Here is a 25,144-nt window from a genome sequence, read left to right as displayed (position 1 = left end):
TGTCCGTATGCTGTTCGTCAAACCTCGATGCTATTATTTGTGTCCGTATGCTGTTATGCGAAACCTCGATGCTATTATTCGTGTTTCGAATTACGTTCGTCTTAATACGGGTCTTGAAAGAGCTCGACCGCTGTGGTCTGGCGCGAGTGATAAATTTAGGGCCACTAGCCATAAATATCGAGAATCCGCCGACAGTTCAAAAATTTCGTAATTCGTTTTATTTTTTCTAAAGGACTCTTTTAATGAACCTTATTCGAAAATTGTATCAACAAGTTCTATCGTGTTTTCTTTTCTCCGAAAAATCGAAAAGTTCGAAATACGCCTAAACGACCGTTGCCCCCCCCCCCCCCCCTCCCCTTTACAGCAATGAAAAATAAAAATTATGAGACTTCGGCAACTTCGTACGCTGCAACGCGCGATGCAATCCCGCTTTTTTTTTTTTTTACGTTTAAGTCTGAATAGTAACCCGTTGAAATAAGGTACCCCGCGTCTCTTTCGCAGAGGTGAAATGAATGTCAACTTCAGTGGCCTATGAACAGGTCTGCCATATATACTTACAAATCCTAATTTACATCATCGTAAGGCTTTATTCTTTTAGTCTAAGTCCTCTGAGTTTCTTTCTTGGTCCGACATAGGTTGCGCGTCCAGCTTTAAAATAGTTTGAGCTAAGAAATGACTACAAACGTAATGCGATCCGTTGAAAGACTGTCACGCAAGAGGTCAAGGGAAATCTTTTAAGTTGGCCAGGAATGTAACAAATACATAGCCTGAGTTCAGCAGCCGTTTATTCTAAACTCCGTCTTAGCAACAGTGCACGATTTCTTGTGTGAAAGTGTAGCCGATTTGAGTACGCGCTGTGATTAGCCCATTCTTACGTGCCATCTGATTGGTCATATATCTCGGCTCCAGGTCTACTCAAGTGTCATGATGTTTGTTTTGAGTCGTCTCACGTGTTTCTCACCTCTCACCTAGCTAGAACTCGAGTAGAAATAGTTTTTTTTATTGATGACTGTTCTCTTATATATGGAAATAATTTGTGTTTTATATTCTCGGAGGGACTTACACCACACTGAAAGATATCTTATTGACGGAAAAGCTAAATTCGATGTAAAATGTGAGTCGTCAACTATTGATAAAACGAAGATCATTCATAGATCAACAAGCAAAAGTAGAATCAGAAATAGGCGCTCTATGTGGCAAACCAGACAATGAAGCTCTCCAAGGTACACGTAGGAGGACTGCATGTAGCGATGCCAACGAGTTAACGCCGAAGAAGAACCGCATTGAAGTTGACAATGTGTTAGCGACTTCAACGCCGAACCAAGTTCGTCGGTCAATTACAACGCCTGATTTTAACAACTACTCATCGATTCAGAGTGCAAAAGATTCTCAAAATACGCCCAATCCAACACAGCTCTCGGTAAACATGAATTCATGTAACAATTCACGTAACAGTCCAGAGGAAATCCAAATTAGATGTTTGCAAATCTTGACATTCCTTCGTGCACTAGCATGAGTTCAGCCGCTGTTTATTCTAAACTCCCTTATCAAAGACTTCGCGTATCCTTTAGGCAGGTTAACGAACACATTTTTTGCACTAAAAAAAACTCTTATTGCCTTCTTTTGCTCCGGCAAAAGACTCTCGATTTCAAAGTACCATTTGACTTCAGAAAACGCTTTTTCTCAAAGCTCTTCCTTGAATTCAACGCCCGACGCGTTGGACGTTATGTTGAATTTGACATGAAACAATAAACTAGAACCTTTGGCCAATCAGGAGTAGAGTTAGAACTACCAATCACCAACGGTCACAAAATCCTATGCAGGGGGTCTTCACACAAGCTTTTGTGCACTGATGCGCAGACGGTTATTACAGGTAATATAACCGGATGTACGCAGGCTACCAAATACATAGCCTCTTGCGCGACAGCCATTCAACGGATCGCAATACATTTTTTGTCATTTTAGCCCGAACTCTTTTCAAGCTAGACGCGCCGCCTATGGCGGGCTAAGAAAGAAACTTAGAGGACTTACACTACAAAGATAAAGCTTTACGATGATATATAATTTGATTTGTAAATATATCATACAAGACCTTTTTAAAGGCCTTTCAATGCGTCGTGGCAGCTGTTCAGTGGTTCGCATCGCATTTTTGACGAAATAGCCCACACTCTTGTAAACCTGAAAGTGCCACTTCTAGCGATAAAGAATTGGAGGAATTAAAATACAAGGATAAAACTTTACGATGATGAGTATTAGGATTTGTAACTATATATAGCAGACCTGTTCATAGGTCACTGAATTTGACCTTCATTTTACCTCTGCGAAAGAGACGCGGAGTACTTTATTTCAACGAGTTAATATTCAGACTCAAACGTAACAAAATAACAAGAAATTAATATTTTCTAAGAGAAAAACAGACCATCTGCTAGCATACAAAATTTAAAAGCGGGATTGCATCGCGTTGCTGTACGGGGGGACAACGGTCGTTTGGGCGTATTTCGAACTTTTCGATTTTTTCGGAGAAAAAACAACACGATAGAACTTTTTGATACAATTTTCAAAAAAGGTTCATTAAGACTAGGTTTACACTAGAGGAAATTGCTCCGGATTCGTGATGAATCCGAAACGTTTTAGCACCGGATTGATTTTTACACGAAAGTGGACGAATCCGAAATAAAAACTCCCCGGTTTGGTCGTGTCTCCGGAGATTTTAAATCCGGAATTTAAAGTGGGAACTTTGAATCCGATAACTTTTGAATCCGGTAAGTTTTGTCGGGTAACCGCTTTTTTTTTTTTCTCGAATCCGGATATTATTTCCGCCTTCAATCTTTTGAGTTTGCGGTGAAACCAAAATGGAGGATCTGGTGCTAACATTGCTGGCGGTCTCCGGTTGTCTAATCTTGTTGCAGGTTCAGGCGATAAATTTTATCATGTGTACCACGGTATTTCTGAGGAAACGCAAACTATTATTGCAAGGAAGTTTAACGTCAGCCACACTTAATCGCCGACGACGTAGATGGCAGGATCGAAGGCGGAGACGGTTTTGGGTTAGGCCAGGTCGAACAAGTGCCTGGTGGGACAAATATGATGGGAAATGTCACGGTAGCTAGCGAGTGGAGAGAAAATTTTAGAATGTCCCACCCTATTTTTATGGAACTTTGTGAAGATCTTAGGCGGCCCTACTAGAGAGAAAATCAGAAAAAAAAAACCGAGTTGTCGTTGTGTGTAAACGGTCAGAAATCCGAATATCCTTTCAGTGTAAACGCCTACGAATCCGAATACTCCAAAGTTGATGAATCCGGAAACATTTACGAATCCGGAAAACTCTTCTCTAGTGTAAACCTAGTCTAAAAGGGTCCTTTAGAAAAAAAATAAAACGAATTACGAAATTTAGCAACTGTCGGCGGATTCTCGATATTTATGCTCATTGGCTCTTAATTTATCACTCGCGCCAGACCACAGCGGCCGAGCTCTTAGAAGACCCGTATTAAGAGGAAAATAATTCGAAACACGAATAATAGCATCGAGGTTTCGCATAACAGCATACGGCCACGAATAATAGCATCGAGGTTTCGCATAACAGCATACGGCCACGAATAATAGCATCGAGGTTTCGCATAACAGCATACGGACACGAATAATAGCATCGAGGTTTTGACGAACAGCGTCGGCAAAGAGCATAATAAAATTCCAAACTTAATTTTGCGCTAATATCACCCCTCATATGTCCGGTGTGGGAACGTGCCCCTTAAAACTCTCTACCGAACGGGCTGCCGGCGGGCGGAAAAACGCAGCTAGTTTTGACATTCAGTTTTTATCATAGTTAATCGATTAACTATGGTTTTTATTTAATATCTCAAGAAATGTTTACAGCAATAACACTTACAATATCTTATTTTAAAGTGTATAAAATGAGCTCCTCAGCAATATATAGATTTTAGAATTGAATCCAAGGACTTTCCTGAATAAAATAAATTCAAAACACAAAATAAGGCAAAATAATAATGCAAAATTCCAGGTAAAAGTCAATTATCCTCATTAGCACAGGATATGGCAGATTATTTAATAGCACAAATTGATCATTACCATGTTAGCAATATGTCCCGAAATTTGGAGAAAAAAAAAAATGAATGTTGATTTTTTTATATATTTTTATTTCCGCCCATATCATTCTAGTCTCCTTCGCAGCCGCTCGGGCCGGAGTCACGCAACGCTCCCCGTCCCCACGCGGCTGCTTCAAACCGACATACATTCCTTTCTCTTTGTGTTGCGCTTTTGTTTGCTCGGACCAATGAAATAGTTGTCATTGTATACGCTGCACCAATCACAGGAGAGGTTGTGTTTTCTTTCGCGGGAAAACCCTTGCGGCTTGCGACGTGCTATGGAAGAGACGCCTAAGAAGATCGTGCAAAGCAATAATAGGTGTTTTATTTGTTCATCTATCCCTACCAGTAAAAATAAGACCCATATATTTGGTAAGACGTCCACTGATTTAGCTGGACTAATTCGATCGTCGCTGGAATTTGACGTAAAGAAATACCACGAGGACAGTAATTTGTTTGTTTGCCGACAGTATTTTCAGTTTTTTTTTTTTTCTGGTAGGGGGGAGGGAGGGGTTGTTACCTTAGAATTTTTACTGCAACAACTCATTTGAAGTACTTGATACCTTTCAACATTTTAACAGCAACAAGTGGCTTCCTCTGTCTCCCGTGGAGAACTATAACGGTTGCCTTGGCTACCTTTACAAACGATCTTTTCTAAAGTCACGTGTTCTGAAGGAATCTCCCAACAGCGTGTAGATGGATTGAGAGAAGCATATTCACTGACTGGTTCAGCGTGTCGAGCCCTTCCATCCAATGACATGTACTGCTGGCTTTGAGAAGGATGTGTCATTTCAATCTCATTTGTTTTTTTAACAAGAAACGTAATTATTAACCACAGCTACACTTAAAGGTATTACAGTTTTTTTTAAACAACTGAGTTGTAAATAAATGTATACATCTAACTAACTTAAAACTAACATTTTAATCATTCCGTATTTCACTTGTACGGTTACCATGTCGCAAAAGTAACCTCATATGATAACAGGGTAAAATCAATCTCTCATAGTCCACAGTCCATTTGGTCTTTGGAAATTTAATGATCATCGATGAAACTTTTACTAAGTACAAATAATATCTTCGGGAATTTAGTTTCAAAAAGTGCACTGAATGTCATCTAAGCTCGTTGTTAATGGTTATGCCCCTAAAAGGATTATTACGAGGTAAATTGCTTACTTAGGCGTCGTTTATTTTAGGGATAATTAAAGTATAGCGCATATTTCCTAGTGTTTGTGAATAGTTATTCCTTTACTAAGAATATTACGAGGTGAATTGTTTACTTTGGGATTGTTTATTTTAGGGATAATAAAGCACGTGTATATTTTTATCATTATTCTCATATCTATTGAGGATAAAAATTAACGGTAAAACACGACGTTTCGACCGTGCCTCGGTTATTGTCAAGTGAATGGCATGAAATACAGTAAATACATGTATATCTACACGTAAGAAATATAAAAAAAAATTTTTGCAGGTGTAAACAAACGATAAAACTACAAAGAAAGTTTTAGTAAAAAGCTAATTAAAAACCTTAGCACGAATTGAATCAGACTGTACATTGAGAGCAAGTCTTAGCTTGTGAATAAAAAACATCTCCTAGACGAGACAGTCAAATTTGTTCGTGCACTTCATTAAGGTGATAAAGTTCTTTGTAAGATCCTTTGGAGTCAAATAATGTTTGTTGCGAAAATGTTTGCCAATTGACAAAGAGGAGTTTTTATGTTCTTCAATACGTTGGTGTAGATGACGGCGTGTGAAACCAACATAACCTGCATCGCACAGGTCACATTGAAATTTCTAAACAAGGCACTGTTGGTTCACAATCGGCGGCTTAGCTTCTCGCAATTTGAGGTCTCGACCAATCTTCTGGCTAACAAATACAGGTTGTAAGGTCGTCTGGATCCTATGACTTAGATCTTTAAGTTGGGAACGAACAATATCAGCGGATGCCTGATCTTTATACGGTAGGACAACGCGAATGGGGTCCGATCGATCGCTGATAGCAGGTAAGGAAACTGGTTGATCAGATACTTTGGCGGCAACAAACCGTGAAATGGTAGAATTGACTAGATTATCAGGATATTTCTAACGATTGTCAATTTGTCAATTGGCAAACATTTTCGCGACAAACATTCTTTGACTCCAAAGGATCTTACAAAGAACGTTAGCACCTTAATGAGGTGCACGAACAAATTTGACTGTCTCGTCTAGGAGATGTTTTTTATTCACAAGCTAAGACCTGCTCTCAATGTACAGTCTGATTCAATTCGTGCTAAGGTTTTTAATTAGCTTTTTACTAGCACTTTCTTTGCAGTTTTATCGTTTGTTTACACCTGCAAACTTTTTTTTTGTATTTCTTACGTGTAGATAGACATATATTTACTGTATTTCATTTCATTCACTTGACAATGACCGAAGCACTGTCGAAACGTCGTGTTTTACCGTTGATTTTTATCGTCAAAAGTTTTAAAAAACCCTTGCTTATATTCTCATATCACGGTGAGGAATTACTAAGAGGTGTTACATGTGACTGAAATGTTACGACCGATTGAAATGATATCACATCTTAAATGCAAGCAGTTAATAACCTAGTTCAAAAGGGTTCTCGCTTTTGTCAGGTAATTGAAGAGTTCGAAAAGGAAATTGCTAGGATATCATGGTTGAGGATTTAGAGATTGAATCCAATCACAAATTTAAACTAGTGGGATTTCCTTTTACTTGAAAAAAAAAACTGGACTTCGATTAAGACATGCGTATGAAATAAATACATCTACGCCACCTCAGCCCTCAAGTCCTCAGTTTTATCGGGCAATCGATAGATTGACAGAGGACAATGTCGACAAGAGCAACAGCGACAATTTTTTAGCGAATTGCATGAGTTTTTCAATGTATCTCATTAAGAATTTGATGGCCATTTTACCCCCTGTAAATCGTTTACTTCCCCAAATCTGATCGCTCCCCCTTCCCTTCTAAGTGATACGCATTTCCTTAAGTATCAGTTACGAGTCTTTTTTGTTAGATCGCAATATTCAACTCTGTCTGACAATTCTGAGAACTCTAATTACCTCTTTTCTATTTGTTAATATCACCTTTATGAGTTTAAGGGTCAGGTTTTTAAATTGATTTACATGTATTCACTCTAGTACATTTTTTTACCGATCACACAGAATCAGATATTCATAAAAAGCCGTAAGAGCAAATTTTTCATTTGTAATATTTTTCCACCTTACCTACGGAGAGATAGTAATCAACTTTTGAGTCAGTATCTTATTAGAAATTTATTGTTGATCTCTCGGAATGAAGAAAGGAAAAAGTATTGTGTGCCCAAGTAAACAGGTGTCGGTGAAAAAAATTACTTTTTAAGAAAAGGAAGGTGAAGCCTGTTACCTGAAATCGTGCTTAGATCTTCTTGTTTGTTTTTCTATCTTTCAAGTTTGTTTCAATTTGTTTTTATCTCACGTCAGTGTAAAAGTATCTGATTGTGCGATTACAAAATGGGACAATTTCTTGGTTACGCGTTGTTTACATAGCGTGAATTGTTACGTGCAATATCTTTCCCGCCGTTTTGCTATGTGTATTACTTTTGTCCTAAATAAATGGTTGAGCTAAAACAACACAACACATTACATTCACACCTATAATAGACAGTGCCGTGATGAAAAACTCAGAGGGAATCCTCAAAACCATGTGGATAGGTTTAGGTGTTACTAAATTTCTCCTCCTGACAGGCCGTGGCTGAAAAGCGTCTGAGTTATACAATGAAACCTTAGTTTTACTGAACAATCTGGACGCCAGTAATCACCCTAATATCACCGTGGTAATATTAAATGCATACCCTGCCATCTCCGGTTACTCAAACTCAGCACGAAACACCAGCCAAATTCTTGAAATGTTTCACGAAGCTGGAATACTGACCGCACAACTGGGCTATATATATCATGGAGAGTACCAGAAGGCTAAAGGATATTACGAGAAAGCCCTTGCAATCGCTATAAAGATTGTAGACAGGAAAAACGAATTAGGATTTTACATAATCCTTGGAGATGTGTCTGAACCACCTGGAGAGTACCAGAAGGCTAAAGGATATTACGAGAAAGCCCTTTCAATCGCTATAGAAAGTGGAGACAGGAATAACGAGTTAGGATGTTATGGAATGATTGGTTATGCATCTAAATCACTTGCAGAATACCAGAAGGCTAAAGAAAACTGGGAGAAAGCTCCTGCCGTCGCTATAGAAACTGGAGATTGGAAGGAGAAAACATTGTACGATAGCCTTAGAAATGTGTCTGGATCACTTGAAGAATTCCAGGAGGCTAAAGGGTAGTACGAAAAAGCCCTTGCCACTGCTGTAGAAACTAGAGATAGAAAAAAACAAGTAAGGGCCCACAGAAACTTGCAAATGTGTCAGAATCACTTGAAGAATATCAGAAAAGTTGGGAGGAAGCTCTTGCCGTGGCTATTAATATTGGAGACAAGGAAATAGAAAGAGCATTGTACGGTAGCCTTGGTTTGTGTCTAAATCACTTTAAGAGTACGGAAGACTGAAGGTTATTACAAGAAGCCGCAATGGCAACAGAAATTGGAGACAGGGAAAACGAATTAGAATGTTACGCTATCCTTGTAACTCTGTCTGAGTCACTTGGAGAGTACCAGAAGACTAACTTACGAGAAAGCCCTTGCCATCGCAATAGAAATTGGAGACAGGAAAAGCGAATTACATTATCCTTGGATATGTAACTAAATTACTTGGGGAATACCAGAGGGGTTAAGAAAACTGGAAGAAAGCACTTGCCGTCGCAATCGAAATTGGAAACAGGGAAATGAAAACAGCATTGTACGGTAGCCTTGGACATGTGTCTAAGTCACTTAAAGAAATCCATGCAGGAGACTGAATATTATGGCGAGAAAGCCCTTGCCATTTCTTTGGAAATTGGGGATAGAAGAGGAGAAGGAGCATGCCACAGCAGCCTTGGAAATGTGTCTGAATCACTTGGCGAATACAAGAAGGCTAAAGACAATTAAGAGAAAGCCCTTGCCGACGCTATAGATATTGGAGACAGGGAAATGGAAGAAACACTTTACGGTAACCTTGGAAATGTGTTTCAATTACTTAAAGAATACCAGAAGACTAAAGAATATTGCTACCTTTCAATAATAAAAAAATGTGATGTCAATATCATCGTGATTAGGTCCTAAATCAAAGTGCCAATAAACTTTTTTTCGTTGTAAAAGATTTCATTACCTTTTTATTGAATTACTTTGTACAACCAAGTCAAGAAGGAACGATGTTACATCTCGCTGGAAAATTCCCCAGCTAAGCTAAGCGAGTCACAATTACTTTACTAACTGGAATAGCATACCATGGCTTGACTGGAGCAAAATCAAAGTATCTAGTTCGTACAAAAATGAAACTCATTGAGCGAGCAATTTTGGTTTGAAGTGGAGGTATTTCCCTTTTAATTCACATCGATAGGTATTTGCCCGACGGGATAGGATTTCTTAGCTGTTTTGATCTAAAAACGGGTACAGGTATCGAACCGTTTAGAAAAAACCAGATATCGATTCAGGGGCCAAGGTAACCTGTAAGTGCATTTATCTTTTCATTTGCAAACGAGTGATAAAAAAAGAGAAGTAAATGAAATTTCTCGTTTTAGTATCATTTTTGGATGACTTTCACCTACTATTGACTTCAATACTGCTCCATTACTTTATTGTACTTCAAGAATGCATATAAATTCGAAAACAAAAGACACACACAAAAAACTCAAACGAATCGAAGGCTACAATATGCTACGGGTTCTTATAGTTGTCTTCCTCCCAAACAGCTTCTCCTCTTTACGTGAGTCTCTAATACTGCTTTGATGAAATTATAATCCACACAATATTTTTAAAACTAGCAGTTTCTTTAATGCTCACTTCCACTACCACACGCCTATTATCAGAATAAAGACAAGATAGTTAGATATCGAGGATAACTTGGTTATGCTGGAGTTTCACTCTTAGAAAAATTCCGCTTTAAAAAATTCGAAAAAATTAATCACCAGAGAATGGCAATGACTGAATGATAAAGATAAAAAAGATAACAATAACGATGATAATAATGACGATTATAATATGAATTGCTAGTGAAAACCTAGCAAAGCTAGTCAAAATTTAAAAAAAGGCAGAAAAATTGATACCTATCACCGCTGCTAATGGTGCCTCAGCTCTCTCTATACTAGGATATCTTATCAACGGAGCTACACACTTTGCATAGTTACCCACCTCTCCGCCTCCCTTTTCCACGGATATATATATATAGAGAGGGCATTTACTCATATTTACCTACGACACTAGTTTATCATGTTCCGTTCTGCCTGATGTGTTACCCAGATACGATTCAGATACACTATAGGCACTTTTAAAACTAACGGAGGCCTATTTCTAAGGTATTCCTTTGTAGACTTAATCAGTACATGTTCCTTCTCGATACTCACTCTCTGTATTCTGTCGGAGATGTTTTCGCAGAAAGTGTAAAATCTTTGGCCAAGAGTCTTCTTGTGCCCAGGCATGTGCACCAGTCTCCCCTCCCCACGCTGCATAAGAGTCACCACCCAACTCCTTAAAAGGTTTGTAGAAAGAGGAATCACAAAGAGGAGAGTAAGGTGGCTCGATGAGATGTCCAGCTTGAGGATAACGCAGATTAATGCATAAATGTTCTTTTCCATTCTCCTTCAAGCGATCAACAATTAAATTCACCGCAAATTCAGCGGGGATGTTCAAGTCGTCAGTTCCAGAAATCAACATCACTGGGCAATTGATGTTCTCAACTGGTGTTATAGCTGAGTATTTGGAGACTGTTGGATTCATGTAGCCGAGGTCAGTTGACAGAGCGAAACGCCAGATGCTACCTTTCTCTGAAGACAGCACTCTACTATTGTTAGGGGGGATCACGTTAGAGACTCTCCCTTTGAATTGGAAAGGGCGACGGTAGGCGATTACCAGTGGTGAAATAGCAACAATGGCCTTTATTGCTGCAATCTGATATCTTGCCATCAACAGCGCAATCCATGACCCATAGCAAATGGTATGCATGCCTATGCCATGTGGAAGGACTTTAGGGTGACTTACAAGCCAGTTAGCAGCTTCTTGAAAGTAATCCAAGTTTATGGAAGATGGAGACAGTGGCTGATCTTCATAACCGATGTAGGCTAACGCAAGAGTAGCGAATCCATGAGATGCCAACAGTGAAGCCTTATATTCCACTAATCCGCCTCCACCACCAAGCAGATCTATCACTCCTACAAAGGTATTATTGACTTCTTCAATGCAAGGTAAAGTAAATACGTGCAGCGAAATCCCTAAATCTTAAGACTGATTGGTTTCAGTAGTAATCTTTTGCCGACGAGAGGCGGCAGAAACTGTAAGACCTGTGCATGGCCCTCACCAACTTTGGGCAACTCAAAATGTCGGACGCGCGATAACAAATCCTTCACGAGTGTCTTGGTAACTTTTCTAGAAGGTTGTTGTTAGTTGCTTTGTAACCTTGTTGGCCTAAAGATTGTTCCAATATACTTCCTGCCTGGAAATCAGCCGCGAGCAAAGGTCGACTTATGTCAGAAAACAATTTAAAAGCTCATTACAGAGCTCGATATTTTTACTGATCACTCAGTTTTGTTAAGGATTAGCTAGATTTTAAAAAGATTTTTCACTCAACGCACAATTCAATTGAATTTAATTTTAAGAGGAAAGGAGACATATTGACGCTGAACAAATTTGAGAACTAAGTTTTTTCTAAAAATTAAACTAATGGATTTTACAATTATGTTGTGTATCCCACGAGTGAATCCCTTCACTGTAATTTTCAAGAACACAACAGAGGTGAAGGACAATACTATATTAAATGCTTCCAGTTTTTTCATGCAAGATTGATTCAAGTCATATGTGAGCAACTCATCTAGTTGTAAAATAGCCCAAGTAATAGATAATCAAGCAATAATATCTGGAAGTTTGAGGCTGAAGAATAGAGTACAGACGCTTCTGCCGAAGTTTTTATTAACTTTAGACTTCACCTTGTTCGCATAGCCTCGATTTACTCAGGCTCTATGCAAATCACAAGGATACAAACTGACGTCAAAATGTTAACCGAAATACCGTTCGAGTTTGAAAGATCTTGAAACACGAGGGAAACTTTCGTAACAAAACAAACTTTTTTGTTGTATACAAGGAATGCTCGCACAGCCTCTAAACAAAAATTCTATTTTAGAGCTGTGATTTTTTTCAAAATCTTTATAAACGCATTTCGTTGCGTTGGATAATGTCATACGACGTCAATGATAGTTTATTGCTAGCAAACCCTAGCGAGGCAGCAGCATATTCTTTATATATAATTGCGTGAAAAAGCCAAAATCTGTCGGATGTAAGATCGGAGACATACACATTAGATTACGTTTTTTGTATCCGGCGTGCTTGTGATGATATCATGTAGAATGCAGGTGGAAATATCGATCGATTTCGAGCAACGGCTGCATACAGCCGTCCTGCTCCTCTAGGGGTCTTTAATTGCTTGTGGAAGTAGTCATCAAGGTCATGAATTGTTTGGTGATGACTTTCGAGTAAGACAAGAGATATTTCTATGTTTTGCTGCTTTTGCCGATTCGCGAATGGAGATGCCAAGATATCGATCAAGTCCATCTTCATGCATTCAGAAGCATTGAAGTGTTAGGCAAAAATGCTCTCTCACGAAGTTAGGGGAAGATTCTTATTTTCCACTTTATTGGTCTGCGACCTAACTTTACTGGTTTCTTAAGAGCAGCCGTCCGTAAATATCGCCCGGAGTTGTGGATTATGAAAAAATCGTAAGTTTCCAAACTTTGCCAGGATATAGGCCTGAATAAACTATTTCTATTAAATATACTTTGAGTTCAATTGCATTTTTATTTTTCACGAACGACGGCAAAATCGGTTTTGTGGCTCTCACGTCAGCTTCACGAGGTTTAGACAACCATTATTTGAACGTCGCTTGAAAATAAACAAAATAGTAAATGTGACCAAATATTTTCCTAATGAAAAGAGCACGTATTTATAAACAGTCTGAAGGGCTCTTTATTCGATTCCATTGCAATCTAAATTTTGGGGGAGTTTTTGCTTTTTTCCAATATTTCACTCATTTTGGCGGACAAAAAAATGGCAAAATAGAGAGGGTAAAATCGCACCTTAGTACATGGCATGGGGTTATATCAAGTTAATCCAGTGAAAGAACAAGGTTTCTTCTTCAAATAACTGCAATACAAGTTTTGGGCTACTCAAACTACGAATTGTAGGACCCCAAACAAAAATGACTCAGAGGTCAAAACACGCTATTCCTTGTCACACAATTGGAAGTGAAAAATCAACAACGCTCACGTGGAATGGATAACACGCCCCTTTGGAAGCAAAATACCGTTACCAATCTGAATAAAAAGTTTTTTTTGACCAACATTTGACGCTTCTGCTACTCAGGTTAACTGAGATTTAAAATTTTAGTGGTTGTTTTCGAAACAAAACAAGCCAAAATGTAACATCGTCCAGTTCGAAGCGGCCAAGGACGGATACAAATCGTAAAATAAAGATGTTTCCAATATTTACACTTTGATTTGAATATTTTTTTATAAATTTGTACCTACCGTGCATCAGCGCCAAATATTGTTTGTGTATTCGCTGCAGCGAACTGCCCTCCGCTGTCTCGAAATGTCCAATAAGGCTCGCGTGACAGGCAGGCCCACAAGTCCTAGGCAACAATTGCAAGAGCACGGGTCCGTTACCAGAAACACTAGCACTCTTCCTTCTTCGTCTTATTTCTTTGGGAACATTTAATCATGCTTGAACGTTTTTTGGGGGACTCGAGTATGAAAATGCTTGTTATAACTAAAAGCAAGTCTTTATCCGCTGTCATCACCACGGTCAACAACCTAATTTTCTCATACTTTTATTAATTAATGCAGGGAATATAACTCGGGAAAAAAAAAAAAACTGAAGGAAAACTAAATGTACAATGCCTTCAATGACCATCGTTAGGTAGCTTCTCAAGTTCTCTTATTGTTTATACACTACATAACGTCTACAGAATCAATAAGAAATCGTAAGAAATATTGAGATGTTACTTGCCCTGGTGGGAAGAAGATCTGTCTCTGTTTTCAATGTTGAATCAAAGCAGTCATGAAACTTCAGGTGACTTTTGATGCTTCTTCTGCATGTTTCTATCGCCTCACATAAAGCATTTGTCAGGTTAGAACCACAGCATCCATGAGGCCCTCCAACAAGTTCAGAGTAGCTTCAGATTGCCATAATATATACACAATAGATTTTATATCTTAGTTAAGAGCGTTACATGTCAAAGCGAAGTTTGTTTTTCGCTTATTTAACGCGTTTCTCCGTTTCCGGGGCCAAAGCGCTAAAACAACGTGTCTGCCATTTGCCGTATTCAATTTCAGTGAAAAGTTACAGAACATTTTTGAAATAGGATTAAAAAAATGTGGAGAGATCGTACAAAAATCGCTCTTGAGAAAAACAATTAGAAATAAGAAATTCGGAGACACATTTTTGTTATTTATATGTAAAACTAGCTACTGTCAAAATTTGAGAGCAATCGAACAAATTCCCTTTGACTTGTAGCTCTTAAAATGTGACTCGGGCGCTCGCATTTAGACTAGGTTTACACTAGAGGAAATTGTTCCGGATTCCTGATGAATCCGAAACGTTTTAGTACCGGATTCATTCTGCCGTTTACACGAAAGTGGACGAATCCGAAATAAAAACTTCCCGGTTTGGTCGTGTCTCCGGAGATTTTGAATCCGGAATTTAAAGTGGGAACTTTGAATCCGATAACTTTTGAATCCGGAAAGTTTTGTCGTGTAACCGCTTTTTTTCTCGAATCCGGATATTATTTCTACCTGCGATCATTTGAGTTTGCGGTGAAACCAAAATGGATCTGGTGCTAACAATGCTAGCGGTCTCCGGTTGCCTAATCTTGTTGCAGGTTCAGGCGATCAATTTTATCATGTGTACCGCAGTATTTCTGAAGAAACGCAAATTATTATTGCAAGGAAGTTTAACGTCAGCCACACTCAGTAATCGCCGACGACGTAGACTGCTTGGCATCTGTCCAACTCAAATTTGCCTCAGTGGCATCTGGATCTACCACACTGCCTTTTTTGGGGGAGGCATTTTCACTTTGTCGATCGAACGACGAAACAACACTGGGCTTGGTAACCATTCTATTTCGAACGTTCCCGGAGTTGTCGTTGTGTGTAAACGGTCAGGAATCCGAATATCCTTTCAGTGTAAACGCCGACGAATCCGAATACTCCAAAATTGATGAATCCGGAAACATTTACGAATCCGGAAAACTCTCCTCTAGTGTAAACCTAGTCTTAGAAGTCGTGAAAAATTCGACGATTCATTTTTGTTTTCAAAATTTTTGGTATAGTCTGATAGCCAGTCCTGTAAGCTTTAATTTGATATAGGAGTTGAGATATCTACAGTTTAAACCGGACGCGCTACATCGCTTGCACGCGAAACACCCCTGAAGGTGCATGGTAACCTTAACCTGAGCAGCAGAAACGACAAATGTTGGTCAAAGTTAACTTTTTGTTTTTCCACGTGCGCATTGTTGATTTTTCACCTCCAGTTGCGTGACAAGGAATAGCGCGTTGTGACCTCTGAGTCACTTTTACTTGGTGTCCTACAATTTGGTAGTTTGAGTGGCCCAAAAATTTTATTGGAGTTATTTGAAGAAGAAACCTTGTTCTTCTGCTGGATTAACTTGATATAACCCCATGCCATGTACTATAAGGTGCGATTTTACCCTCTCAATTTTGCCATTTTTTTGTCCGCCAAAATGAGTGAAATATTGGAAAAAAACAAAAATAGGAAAAAGCACAAATTGGAAAAAAAAAACCAAAAAAATTAAAACTTGGAAAATAGCTTCTGAAAAACCGTATGCATATCTTTAATATTTAACAATTATTCGCCGAAGGCGAAATGGATATCGTCGAATAATCCCCTCGACTTCGTCTCGGGGATTATTCGACATTATTATCCAACTACACCTAGACGAGTGCAAATAACGCCCTAGACGAGTACAAATATCACGCGGTATTTGTACTAGTCTATTGTAGTACCGGTTATAAAGGTTTTCTCTCATCGCGCAAGCGAAAAATTGGATTGTAGTTAGGAAAAAAAACACAAATGGCGGACAATTTGAATCATATTTCCGACGACGAAGAGTCAGAATGGCTGGCAAATATAGATCCAAGTTCATTAGATGAATCGAACGAAGAAAAAGAGCCTGACGACCAAAAGATTTCTTCATTTAATGAAGAAAATAGAAACAGCAACACAACAACGCGCAAATTCCGTTCCGCTTCGCATACTTCTGTCACGCACTCCCCGTAAATAAACATCCGCGAAATTCGCCCGCACTGAAATAACAGTTTGGTGTGTTGGATGATAAATAACTTATTAGACGTTTTTGTTGTGTAGTATCGCTGAGTATTTTTACTCGTTATTTGTATTTTGACTCGTCCTTCGGGCTCGTCAAAATACGGCACAACTCGTAAAAATACTCAGCGATACTACACAACAAAACGTCTAATAAGATATATATATTCACCGAGCCTGAGGCGTATAATTGTTTTAGTAAAATTTCAGAGCTGAAAAACAGAGAAATCTCTAAAATCATAACATTTTAGTAATATTTATTAACATGCTAGTTTAACATTTTATATAAACCGCGCGGAGCGGTTTAAATAGCCTCATATAAGGAACCGCTCGACCAATCAGATTGCTGGAAACTCTTTGCTCAACTCTGAAATTATACTAAAACTCAAATAGACTTTCCGGAACATGGAGAAGTTTTTAGCGCAACTTACAAAATAGCGATGCGGTAAATCAATGTTCTTAATTGATTCCTTGATTTCTGGAAACTTCGTTACAGCTTTCATTCGGAGTAAACCTCCGACGGCGGCTTGCTGGTCTCGAGAAAAGGGAGAGAAAGATATGAAGCCAACTCAACCTGCTGTATGTCGAAAGCGACTCATTTACCACAGGTAAATTATTCACAATATTCTTCGCCACTTGAGACGTTAAATATGATCGTTGAGTGAAAATCTCTGCTCCTTGAGGTAGATAATTCGACCATTGAGTAACATTTTCCTTTTGAGGGCAAAGAAAAACTTGCAATCATAGATTCAAAATGTGGATCGCTCTTTGAAGCTTACCTTTCAACAAAATGTGGATCGCTCGTCGAAACTAACCATTCACCTGCAAACTTAAACGACCGTTTGGGGGACACATTTCCATATAACCGCTTACATTAATTTTACATTCCATTTCATAACACTCTTTGCATAATTGATGTATGGGGCTCTATGGAAACCTTGCCCTATTTGGGTTTTGAGACAAATTCTGAGACGATTTTATCTGTGGAGAGCATCCATTCGATCATTTAGTGCGATTGTTTTTCAACCTTTGAGTCAAAGGAAAACTTCTCGAGCACAACATCAAGTTGTCGTTAGCTCAATGACGTTGAACACTCCTCGAAATGTGTTGGTCTTGCCGGAAGGCGGTTCACAAGTTTAGAAGGACAAAAAGTTTGATTGCGATATTTACAACATAAAATATGGAGAGCGCCGACAAGGGTTGATCAATGCGAATGACACCGTTTATCCTTGTATTTCCTTTTGTTCAGCATTGAAGAATACTTTCACAACTTACAAGCAATTAAACTTGCACGTAATTCTCTTTTAAAAAAGCCACACCAACCCCTATTATACCGTTCATTTCGAATCGTAGCATTAGCATTTTCTTCAATCTCTGACGCCCCCACCCACTTTCACATGGGAAATTCTAGTTATAAACTATTACCAGAGGCTATAGCACATCTAAACAACAAACACTAGTGTTAAGGGAGATTTTTAACTGTCTCGCGTCTTTCACCCTAGAGGGTTTATTTTTATTATTTTTTTTTTTTACTTCAATAGTAACCTCCTCATTGCATCAATAGTTTTTCAGAATACACCATTTTTAGATGCTATATTAACTATACTTTCCAATAGAATGCCAAAGGCGATCAGTCAACGTAAGTTCAAATGATGTGCAAACAACATGGTGAAATGGGAAATGCGCCATGGTGTAAGGGTCTCGTTTCTTTTCATTAATCTTTCCTTAAAACTGTTTTAGCTAAGTAACTTCATATTTCCTGTTATTGCATAATGTGAAATTAGCCCTAAGTATATGCTACTCCTTTTCAGCGAGGGAGAGAATTTCTCTTATGAGGATTAAGCCTGGAGTTACATAGAGAATAAAAAATGAGCCTTCCAAGGAGACTGAGACAACTAAGATAGTCTAGGAATACCCTCATTAATGAAAAGTTTTCAAACCATTGAAAAAAACATCTTACATCTCTTTATTCTTTCAAGATCACATGGCAGACAGACATTTGCAGCGCGCAATGAATGAAATTAATCTCTGCTGATTCGGTTGAAATCGCAGAGCACAAAATATTTTCAAAATTCCAACCTAATGGATAATACAGAGACAATTCACTCAAAAAGTGATTTGTGGTAAAAACCTAAGCGATTTACGCCCAACACCGTAGACACATTTAAGATATCACGACATAAGCGTACACCTGTAAAACTATAAATCGGATTTCGGTTGCTATTCGATCAATTCCTTTTGAATTCTAATCGATAAAACACTATTCTAGTCTTGACTAGTCGAGTTTTTTTTTTTTTTTAGATAAGCGTAAAGCTTTCGCAACTCACCGGGAAAAGGTCCATCACCTGGTGGAAGAAAAAGAGTCCCACGGACTCTTCCTTCTTTCACAGGAATCCTTTTCACTCCATTCGCCATGTACCCCTTCTCAAACGTTTTACTTGATAAAGGCTGGGAAGAGCTTGATTCCTGCGGACTTATGTGACCATCAAAACAGTTCAGGGTGAAATTGTAAGGTTTAGTGACATCAGATTTCACCAGTCGAATTCCTTTTCTCTGACCCAGTGCAGGTATCATGCTCCATAACAGTCCCATGGCTGATACTCCGCTGTAAGATCCACCCACAGACGGATGACGACAAACATCAACCTGGCCGTGTTTATCAGCGATGAAGTGAGCGTGTGACTCAAACACTTGCCCGCTATCACCAACAACTCCTGCCCCTAGTGTAATCTTCTGCAGGGATTTGAGTCGAAATACCTTTATCTTGGTTATTTTGTCGATGAGTGAGAATTTCGGCCACAAGGTAAGCGTCTTCTTTTAAATTAAGGACAAAATTACTTGAGATGCTCCGAGTCCACGACCCTGAACTAAAATGATTTCTCTTACATCCTTCTTGTTTACTTTATTCCATTTGGCCTCTCGGCAGGAGTCATTAACATGCAGCGATGTGTTTTCAATCTATTGGCCAAAATTAGACTGCGAATAATCAGTCTCAACACCCAATTAACATCGAATTGATTCTGTCAGAAGCTTGATTTCTAGTTCGCTTGAATTTTTTAGTTTGGATGAAAATCTATTTACAAGATGACTTACTCTCCCTCCTACTCTTCACAAAACACAAGGGTCAAACAGCTGAACATAGATTTGATTTGAGTGCGACTTAGACTCATAATCATTTTGGCCCGAGCCGCTAGGCGAGAGTTAAATTAATCCTGAGGAGGGCTCAAAACGAATTTATGCCCAATGACACAGACTGTGTTATAGAAAGGTAGCATATTCTTCTCCATTATTTTAAGACCTTGAGTGTTGGTCCGGCCGGGGCTCGAACCAACCTCCCGCACAACAGTCCAGCGCTTTATCCATTGAGCTAACTGGGAGGCGGTCTCGATCGCTGGCGATCGCTGGCGATCGAGTGCGATCGCCTGCGATCGTCTGCGATCATATGTGAACCTGGCTTTAACGAGTAATTTCCAGTGAAATTGGGGCTGTATCCTTGACCTGAGGGTAAAAAATATTAACAGTTTCACGGCAAAGTATGTGGACTCTTTTTAAGGTGACCTCCGGTGCAAAGATGAACTTTTTTCATGTAAAAAGTCTCATACTTTCTTGGTAATTTCTTCTAGTTGCTAGTCAAATCGAGTAAGCGACTTCAGTGGAGGGGGACAGGGGGGCTGGAGCTCGGGAGAACAAGGGGCGGGAGAGGGAGGGAAGCGGGAGAACAAGGGGCGGGAGAGGGAGGGAAGCGGGAGAACAAGGGGCGGGAGAGGGAGGGAAGCGGGAGAACAAGGGGCGGAATGCGGTATCTACATGAGAGCGGCAACCGGGAGCAGAAATAAATAAGGCGATAGTTTGTTGTTAATTACTGGGTATTACCCAGTCATAAACACTTATCTAGCAAGGTTTTGAAATTTTCAGTTAACCTCTACCGATGCGTAAAAACAGTTTCGGAGGTAATAAAACGTAAATTTGTACCCGGCTGGAAAAACATCCTTACTTCCGGTAAATTTGTGAATCCCTTCAAATTGATTACGTCATTGGTCATGAGATAACATGACATGTACAGTGACTGGTAAGTTGCAGCTGTCGAAAATCTCCAATAAAGAAAGTGATTCAGGGTCATTCAGGTTAATTGTGACAAATGTCGTCAAAGACCATATTAATCGGTCTAAGTATTTTCCGTTGTGTCCGCGAAAAATCCGTTTACGGAAGACCTTCTTGGGAGCTCGCTCCTTATGACTGCACCTCCCAAATTACTGAAGATTTTGCCTCGGGGTGCAAACTTGTTTCAAAGGAATGCCGCTTCAGTGAGCGCGCCGGAGACACAGGGAACTCCAGCTGCGAAGACAGTCGCCTTAGCAACTTTCATCAAGAACTTCCCCCATCGCCTCCGAACGCGATTAAGTAAAGAATGTCCTCATCTGCTCAAAGTTTTTGATGTAAGAACATTTGTTACACTCGTTAACTAGTATTTCAATATTGAAATGCGACAGGTGACAGACGCACCTACTGTGATGGATTGTGCGATGAATTTCGTTCAGGCAGCAGATGAGACCTTAAAGATAATTGCTTTGCCTGGTTATATTTGCTTCACTCGGGAGAAACAACACTATTAGCTACCATCACAGCTTTCAGTCAAGTACGAAGACTTACTTCCGGTGCCACGAGAGCCAACTACGTTTCTGAATAAATAGGACATCAAACGCCTTCACGATTGGAGAAATGAATCTGGACGAGGGTTCAGGCAACAGTCCGTACGAAATTCTTTCACGAAAGACAAAGCTGGCACTCTCCCTATCTATATGTACGCTTCAGTGGATGCATACGACAGCACCGAGGAACAAGCTCTTACATCAATGCAGGAGCTATTTAAGGCTGTGAGTTCTGAAAAGGAGGCAGATACACCTGTGCATCCATCAGGTACTAACTATAGAAGCGATGTAGAGCCCGTACCCTTGCCTGGGTATGATTATAAGACGAATCAGTCATCACATACTGGAATTTATGCAATCAAATGCAAATCCAACTTTTTCTCTATCTTCATTTCACCTGCGATAAACGCAAATTATTTCTTTGGTACAACATATGTCATAATAGATGAAAGCTGTTTTCTCTTCGAAATATCTAGCGAAGAAGCAAAATGCAAGAAAAGTGACGTTATTTGTGAAATTGATAAAGATTCGATACGATTATTCAACAGTCTTTTAGAGCTAACTGAAGAAAGATTTTGCCAGATCCTTTCAGACTGCCGAGAGGAATGTGATTTAGAAACAAATGAAACTAAAGAAAATTCAAGAATGTTATCTTGACGCGGAGGAAAAAGAGGCTCTAGCCAAAATTTGGAGTAGGAAGAGGTCCGTGCGGCCTCCCCGGTGCATGAAAGAGTGTAAGTTTTCTAACCGCAAAGGTTAAAAGACGATTTCAACTCATCGAACAAATCTAATAATTAGTCGAACAAGACTGTTCAATCATGCTTCACAAGCAATTAAACTGAAAGCTTAAAATGCAAACGGTTCAACAACTGATGTACTAACTACGAATACTTAGTGCTACTTACGTGAAAAAGGGGGAAAAGCACGAATACAGAAGAAGCAAACTCTAAACTTTACGTCTACCTCTTGATTTCTCATTTCACTTTGAATTGGCAATAGCTATTACATCACATAGTAAGCTGAGACTTTCGTCTCTTTGACGAGATGTAAGAAGAGACGATCAAACTGTGATAACCCGATTAGTGAAACTTAGTTTAGTAGGAAAAATGACCAGTAGTAGCTTTCATCGGGAACTAATGATCCCCATCCTCTTCATAAACCTGAAGACAGGAGCAACACAATGGAGGGCGGGAGTCGGGAGGCAAGGGGGCACATAAGTACGGGAGGTGGGAGAACGTGGCACGGGAAGCGGGAGACTCCGACCCCCGGGTCCCCCCCCCCCCCGTCACCTCAGAATTGCTATGTTGAAATGGGCTTAAAATTCAATTAAAAATCTGCAATAAGTAGTATCAAGTCAGCATCACATTATATCTTCTTTGTCTCTCGAATCTTGCTCGACTTCCAATGATTTTGAAGAGAATGCAGTAGGAAGGTATGGGATATAGCCGTATCATTCGAACCGTATGTGGAGACTGTTCCATCTGATGAAGCTCGAAGCGCTCGAAGCTCTTCGGGAAAAAACGAGGATGTGGAAATCGAGGAAGAAGAGCGAAACCCTCACTTGCAAAATTCACACTGGTAGGTAACGAAGTCATCTATGTTTCTGGCTGACACAATATTTTTCGTTACCCATCGATTTCCGTTGTCTGAACAATTAAATTTTACGTGGCATCTCCTTCGTGTGTGAACGTTCATTACAACATTTGTTGCATTTGTGTTATCTGCTCGGTTATTTCAGTTGATCGATCAGACCACGTTTTGCTGTTATTTATTTCTATGCAATGCTGTGGTAAGAAACAGAACTTCAAGAGAATAAATTAGAATTGTGTAAACGCGGCTTGTGAAGGGCAATACCACCCTTTGAATTTCACACCTCCCGCAGCGCCTGTCTTTCTCCCTATATGCTTACATTCGTTTTTAAGGTTGCTTCCTACCTTCGAGGGTGTCCTTCGGGAAAAAATTCGTACGCGCGCTAGATTGAAGAAAACCATAGCAAACTATACACCAAAACAAAATTTATTAAATACAGTTTACGATTAAAATAATTATAATTTAGGCCATTTTTTCATGTAGCAAGTGTCAGGAGCCGAAAAGGCGTAAAACGACCGAGGAACCTTCTATTGAATTTATTGGGTATAGGATCCCACCGCACGAGAAATATGGCTGCACAGTCTTATTCACAAGGCATCAATCAACCAAACTGTGTCAGGCTTTTCCGATATTCTGATTAATTGTCTAGATATTTGCATCTTAAGTTAGAGTAGCAAAAAATATCCGAAGCGTGTTGCATAAATGGACACCACGTAAAAAATATTTCAAATATCAAATTTGCTGACACACTTTTGTTTGTCGTTATCTCACGAATGTGTTGGCGAAATTTCACGAAAATCGGTCAAATCTACATACCCTATAAATTCGCTCAAAGTGGATGTGATCCTCTAAAAATCAAGAGCGAGATTTTAGCTCCTAAAGATTTGTAAACAACTAGCGCCACACCAGGACCTATTATCTCGCCTCCTGAAACCGCTAACCAATTAGAGGACGAGACCTCCCAGCGTCAATGGCAATGGATCAAGATATTCCCGGGAAAAGTATCGCGTAGCAGTCAGGCTTTTTTATCTCGCTCTATTGATCGCTTAGTGATGGACAAAGTCGGCGTAGAAAAAACCCGCGGTGGAAAGGGTAAATCTGTCGCGTTCTTCTTTTTCTCCATTGGTTTCGTCAGATTCTGACGAAGAATCTTGTTTACAACCTTCTGTGCTGTTGACTTCAATTTTTAAGCTGCTTGCCCTAAGGATAATCGAATGCTGCCGATCTTCAGCAGATGCCGAGTTGTCCAAGGCTCTTGGACAAACCAAGAGCCTTTGTCGCTTTCAACAAAGTTTTTTTTTTTTTTTTCTTTTGACAAAATGCTGTCATTTCTCTCTTCTTTGGGCCTGATTTTTTCCTTTTCTTTACCCAAGGACTCCTGTAATTTTGAGTTATGTTCTTAATCCATGAGAAAAGGCTTTTCATGAGCAGATAACTTCCACGTGTGAATTTTGTCACGTGCGCGATGTAAACAAAATATGCAAATGACATGAAATTGCCTGGATTATTCCCCTGGGGGGCTGGCCCATTTACGAAATTATGACACCTTCCTGATTTTATTAACATTTATTTGAAAATACGTTTTCCAAAATAAGTCGGACGATTTTTGAGATTTTTTAATTTTTTTTCTTTGTAAACGTTAGTTTAAGTGTCTAACTTCAATCTGGTCCGAAAAAGAAAAAAAAAAAAAAAAAACATTTTTTCGGCCACAGAAGGTGGGAAGTAACCTTAAATGAGAATATTGTTTTCCGGCGGAGGATGAATATTGTTAATTTTCTGCCTATTTCAGGCTGGAATATTCTAGCTAATATTCTTAGATTGCAGCGCGCAATTAATGCGACGTTTCTGTTTTGGGATGCAATTGCTAAGGTTACTTCCCACCTTCAGAGGCCAAAAAAGTAATTTTTTCTTTTATTGGACTCGATTGAAGCTAGATATATTACCTAACGTTTACAAAAAGAAAAAAGATAACTAAAATCTCAATTCAAAAATCGTCCCACCTATTTAGGAAAACGTACTTTTAGATAAGTTGTAATAAAGCGGGAGTGTGTCATAATCTCATAAAAATGGGCAAACCCCCTTGGGGAATATTGGCGGCAATTTCATGTTATTTGCATATCTTGTTTTACATCCCGCACCTGACAAAATTCACACGTGAAAGTTCTCTGCTAGTGTAAAGTCCTTTCTCAAGGATAAAAAACAGAAATCACAATTAGAGTCTCTGGGCAAAGAAAAAGTAAAAGCAGGCCCAAAGAGGAGAGAAATGACACTATTTTGTCGCTGGCATCCAAACTACGAACATTGAAGTCGCCATTAAATCTATATTTGCCACACATAAGGTTAAAA

At 39.3% G+C, this 25,144-nt stretch overlaps 1 protein-coding gene and 1 pseudogene across 1 annotated transcript; both read right to left on the bottom strand.

Moving 5' to 3' along the window:
* Positions 1 to 5,618: 5,618 nt before the first annotated feature.
* LOC111337920 (uncharacterized) lies at positions 5,619 to 7,943 on the bottom strand (annotated as a pseudogene).
* A 1,391-nt stretch (positions 7,944 to 9,334) lies between these two features.
* Positions 9,335 to 20,601, bottom strand: LOC111319457 (bile acid-CoA:amino acid N-acyltransferase). Its single transcript, XM_088726352.1, has 3 exons — positions 20,554 to 20,601; positions 18,887 to 19,373; positions 9,335 to 11,380 (listed from the first exon to the last, which is right to left on the bottom strand). Exons 1-3 carry the CDS (start codon positions 20,599 to 20,601, stop codon positions 10,545 to 10,547), a joined length of 1,371 nt encoding a protein of 456 aa, XP_088582478.1. The 3' UTR covers positions 9,335 to 10,544.
* Positions 20,602 to 25,144: the final 4,543 nt, after the last annotated feature.

This window comes from Stylophora pistillata, chromosome 7 (assembly GCF_964205215.1).
Source record: "Stylophora pistillata chromosome 7, jaStyPist1.2, whole genome shotgun sequence".
NCBI classification, from domain to species: domain Eukaryota; kingdom Metazoa; phylum Cnidaria; class Anthozoa; order Scleractinia; family Pocilloporidae; genus Stylophora; species Stylophora pistillata.
The sequence above is the reverse complement of the archived record's forward strand: the minus strand, read 5'-3'. Positions and strand labels throughout refer to the sequence as shown.

Coding starts and splice junctions, on each gene's coding strand:
- LOC111319457 (XM_088726352.1), bottom strand. CDS start 20,601: ATGACCAATGACGTAATCAATTTGAAGGGATTCACAAATTTACCGGAA. Junction 19,374..20,553: donor GATTCACAAATTTACCGGAA/GTAAGGATGTTT, acceptor TTAATTTAAAAG/AAGACGCTTACCTTGTGGCC. Junction 11,381..18,886: donor AGGTGATGGACCTTTTCCCG/GTGAGTTGCGAA, acceptor ATACCTTTGTAG/GAGTGATAGATCTGCTTGGT.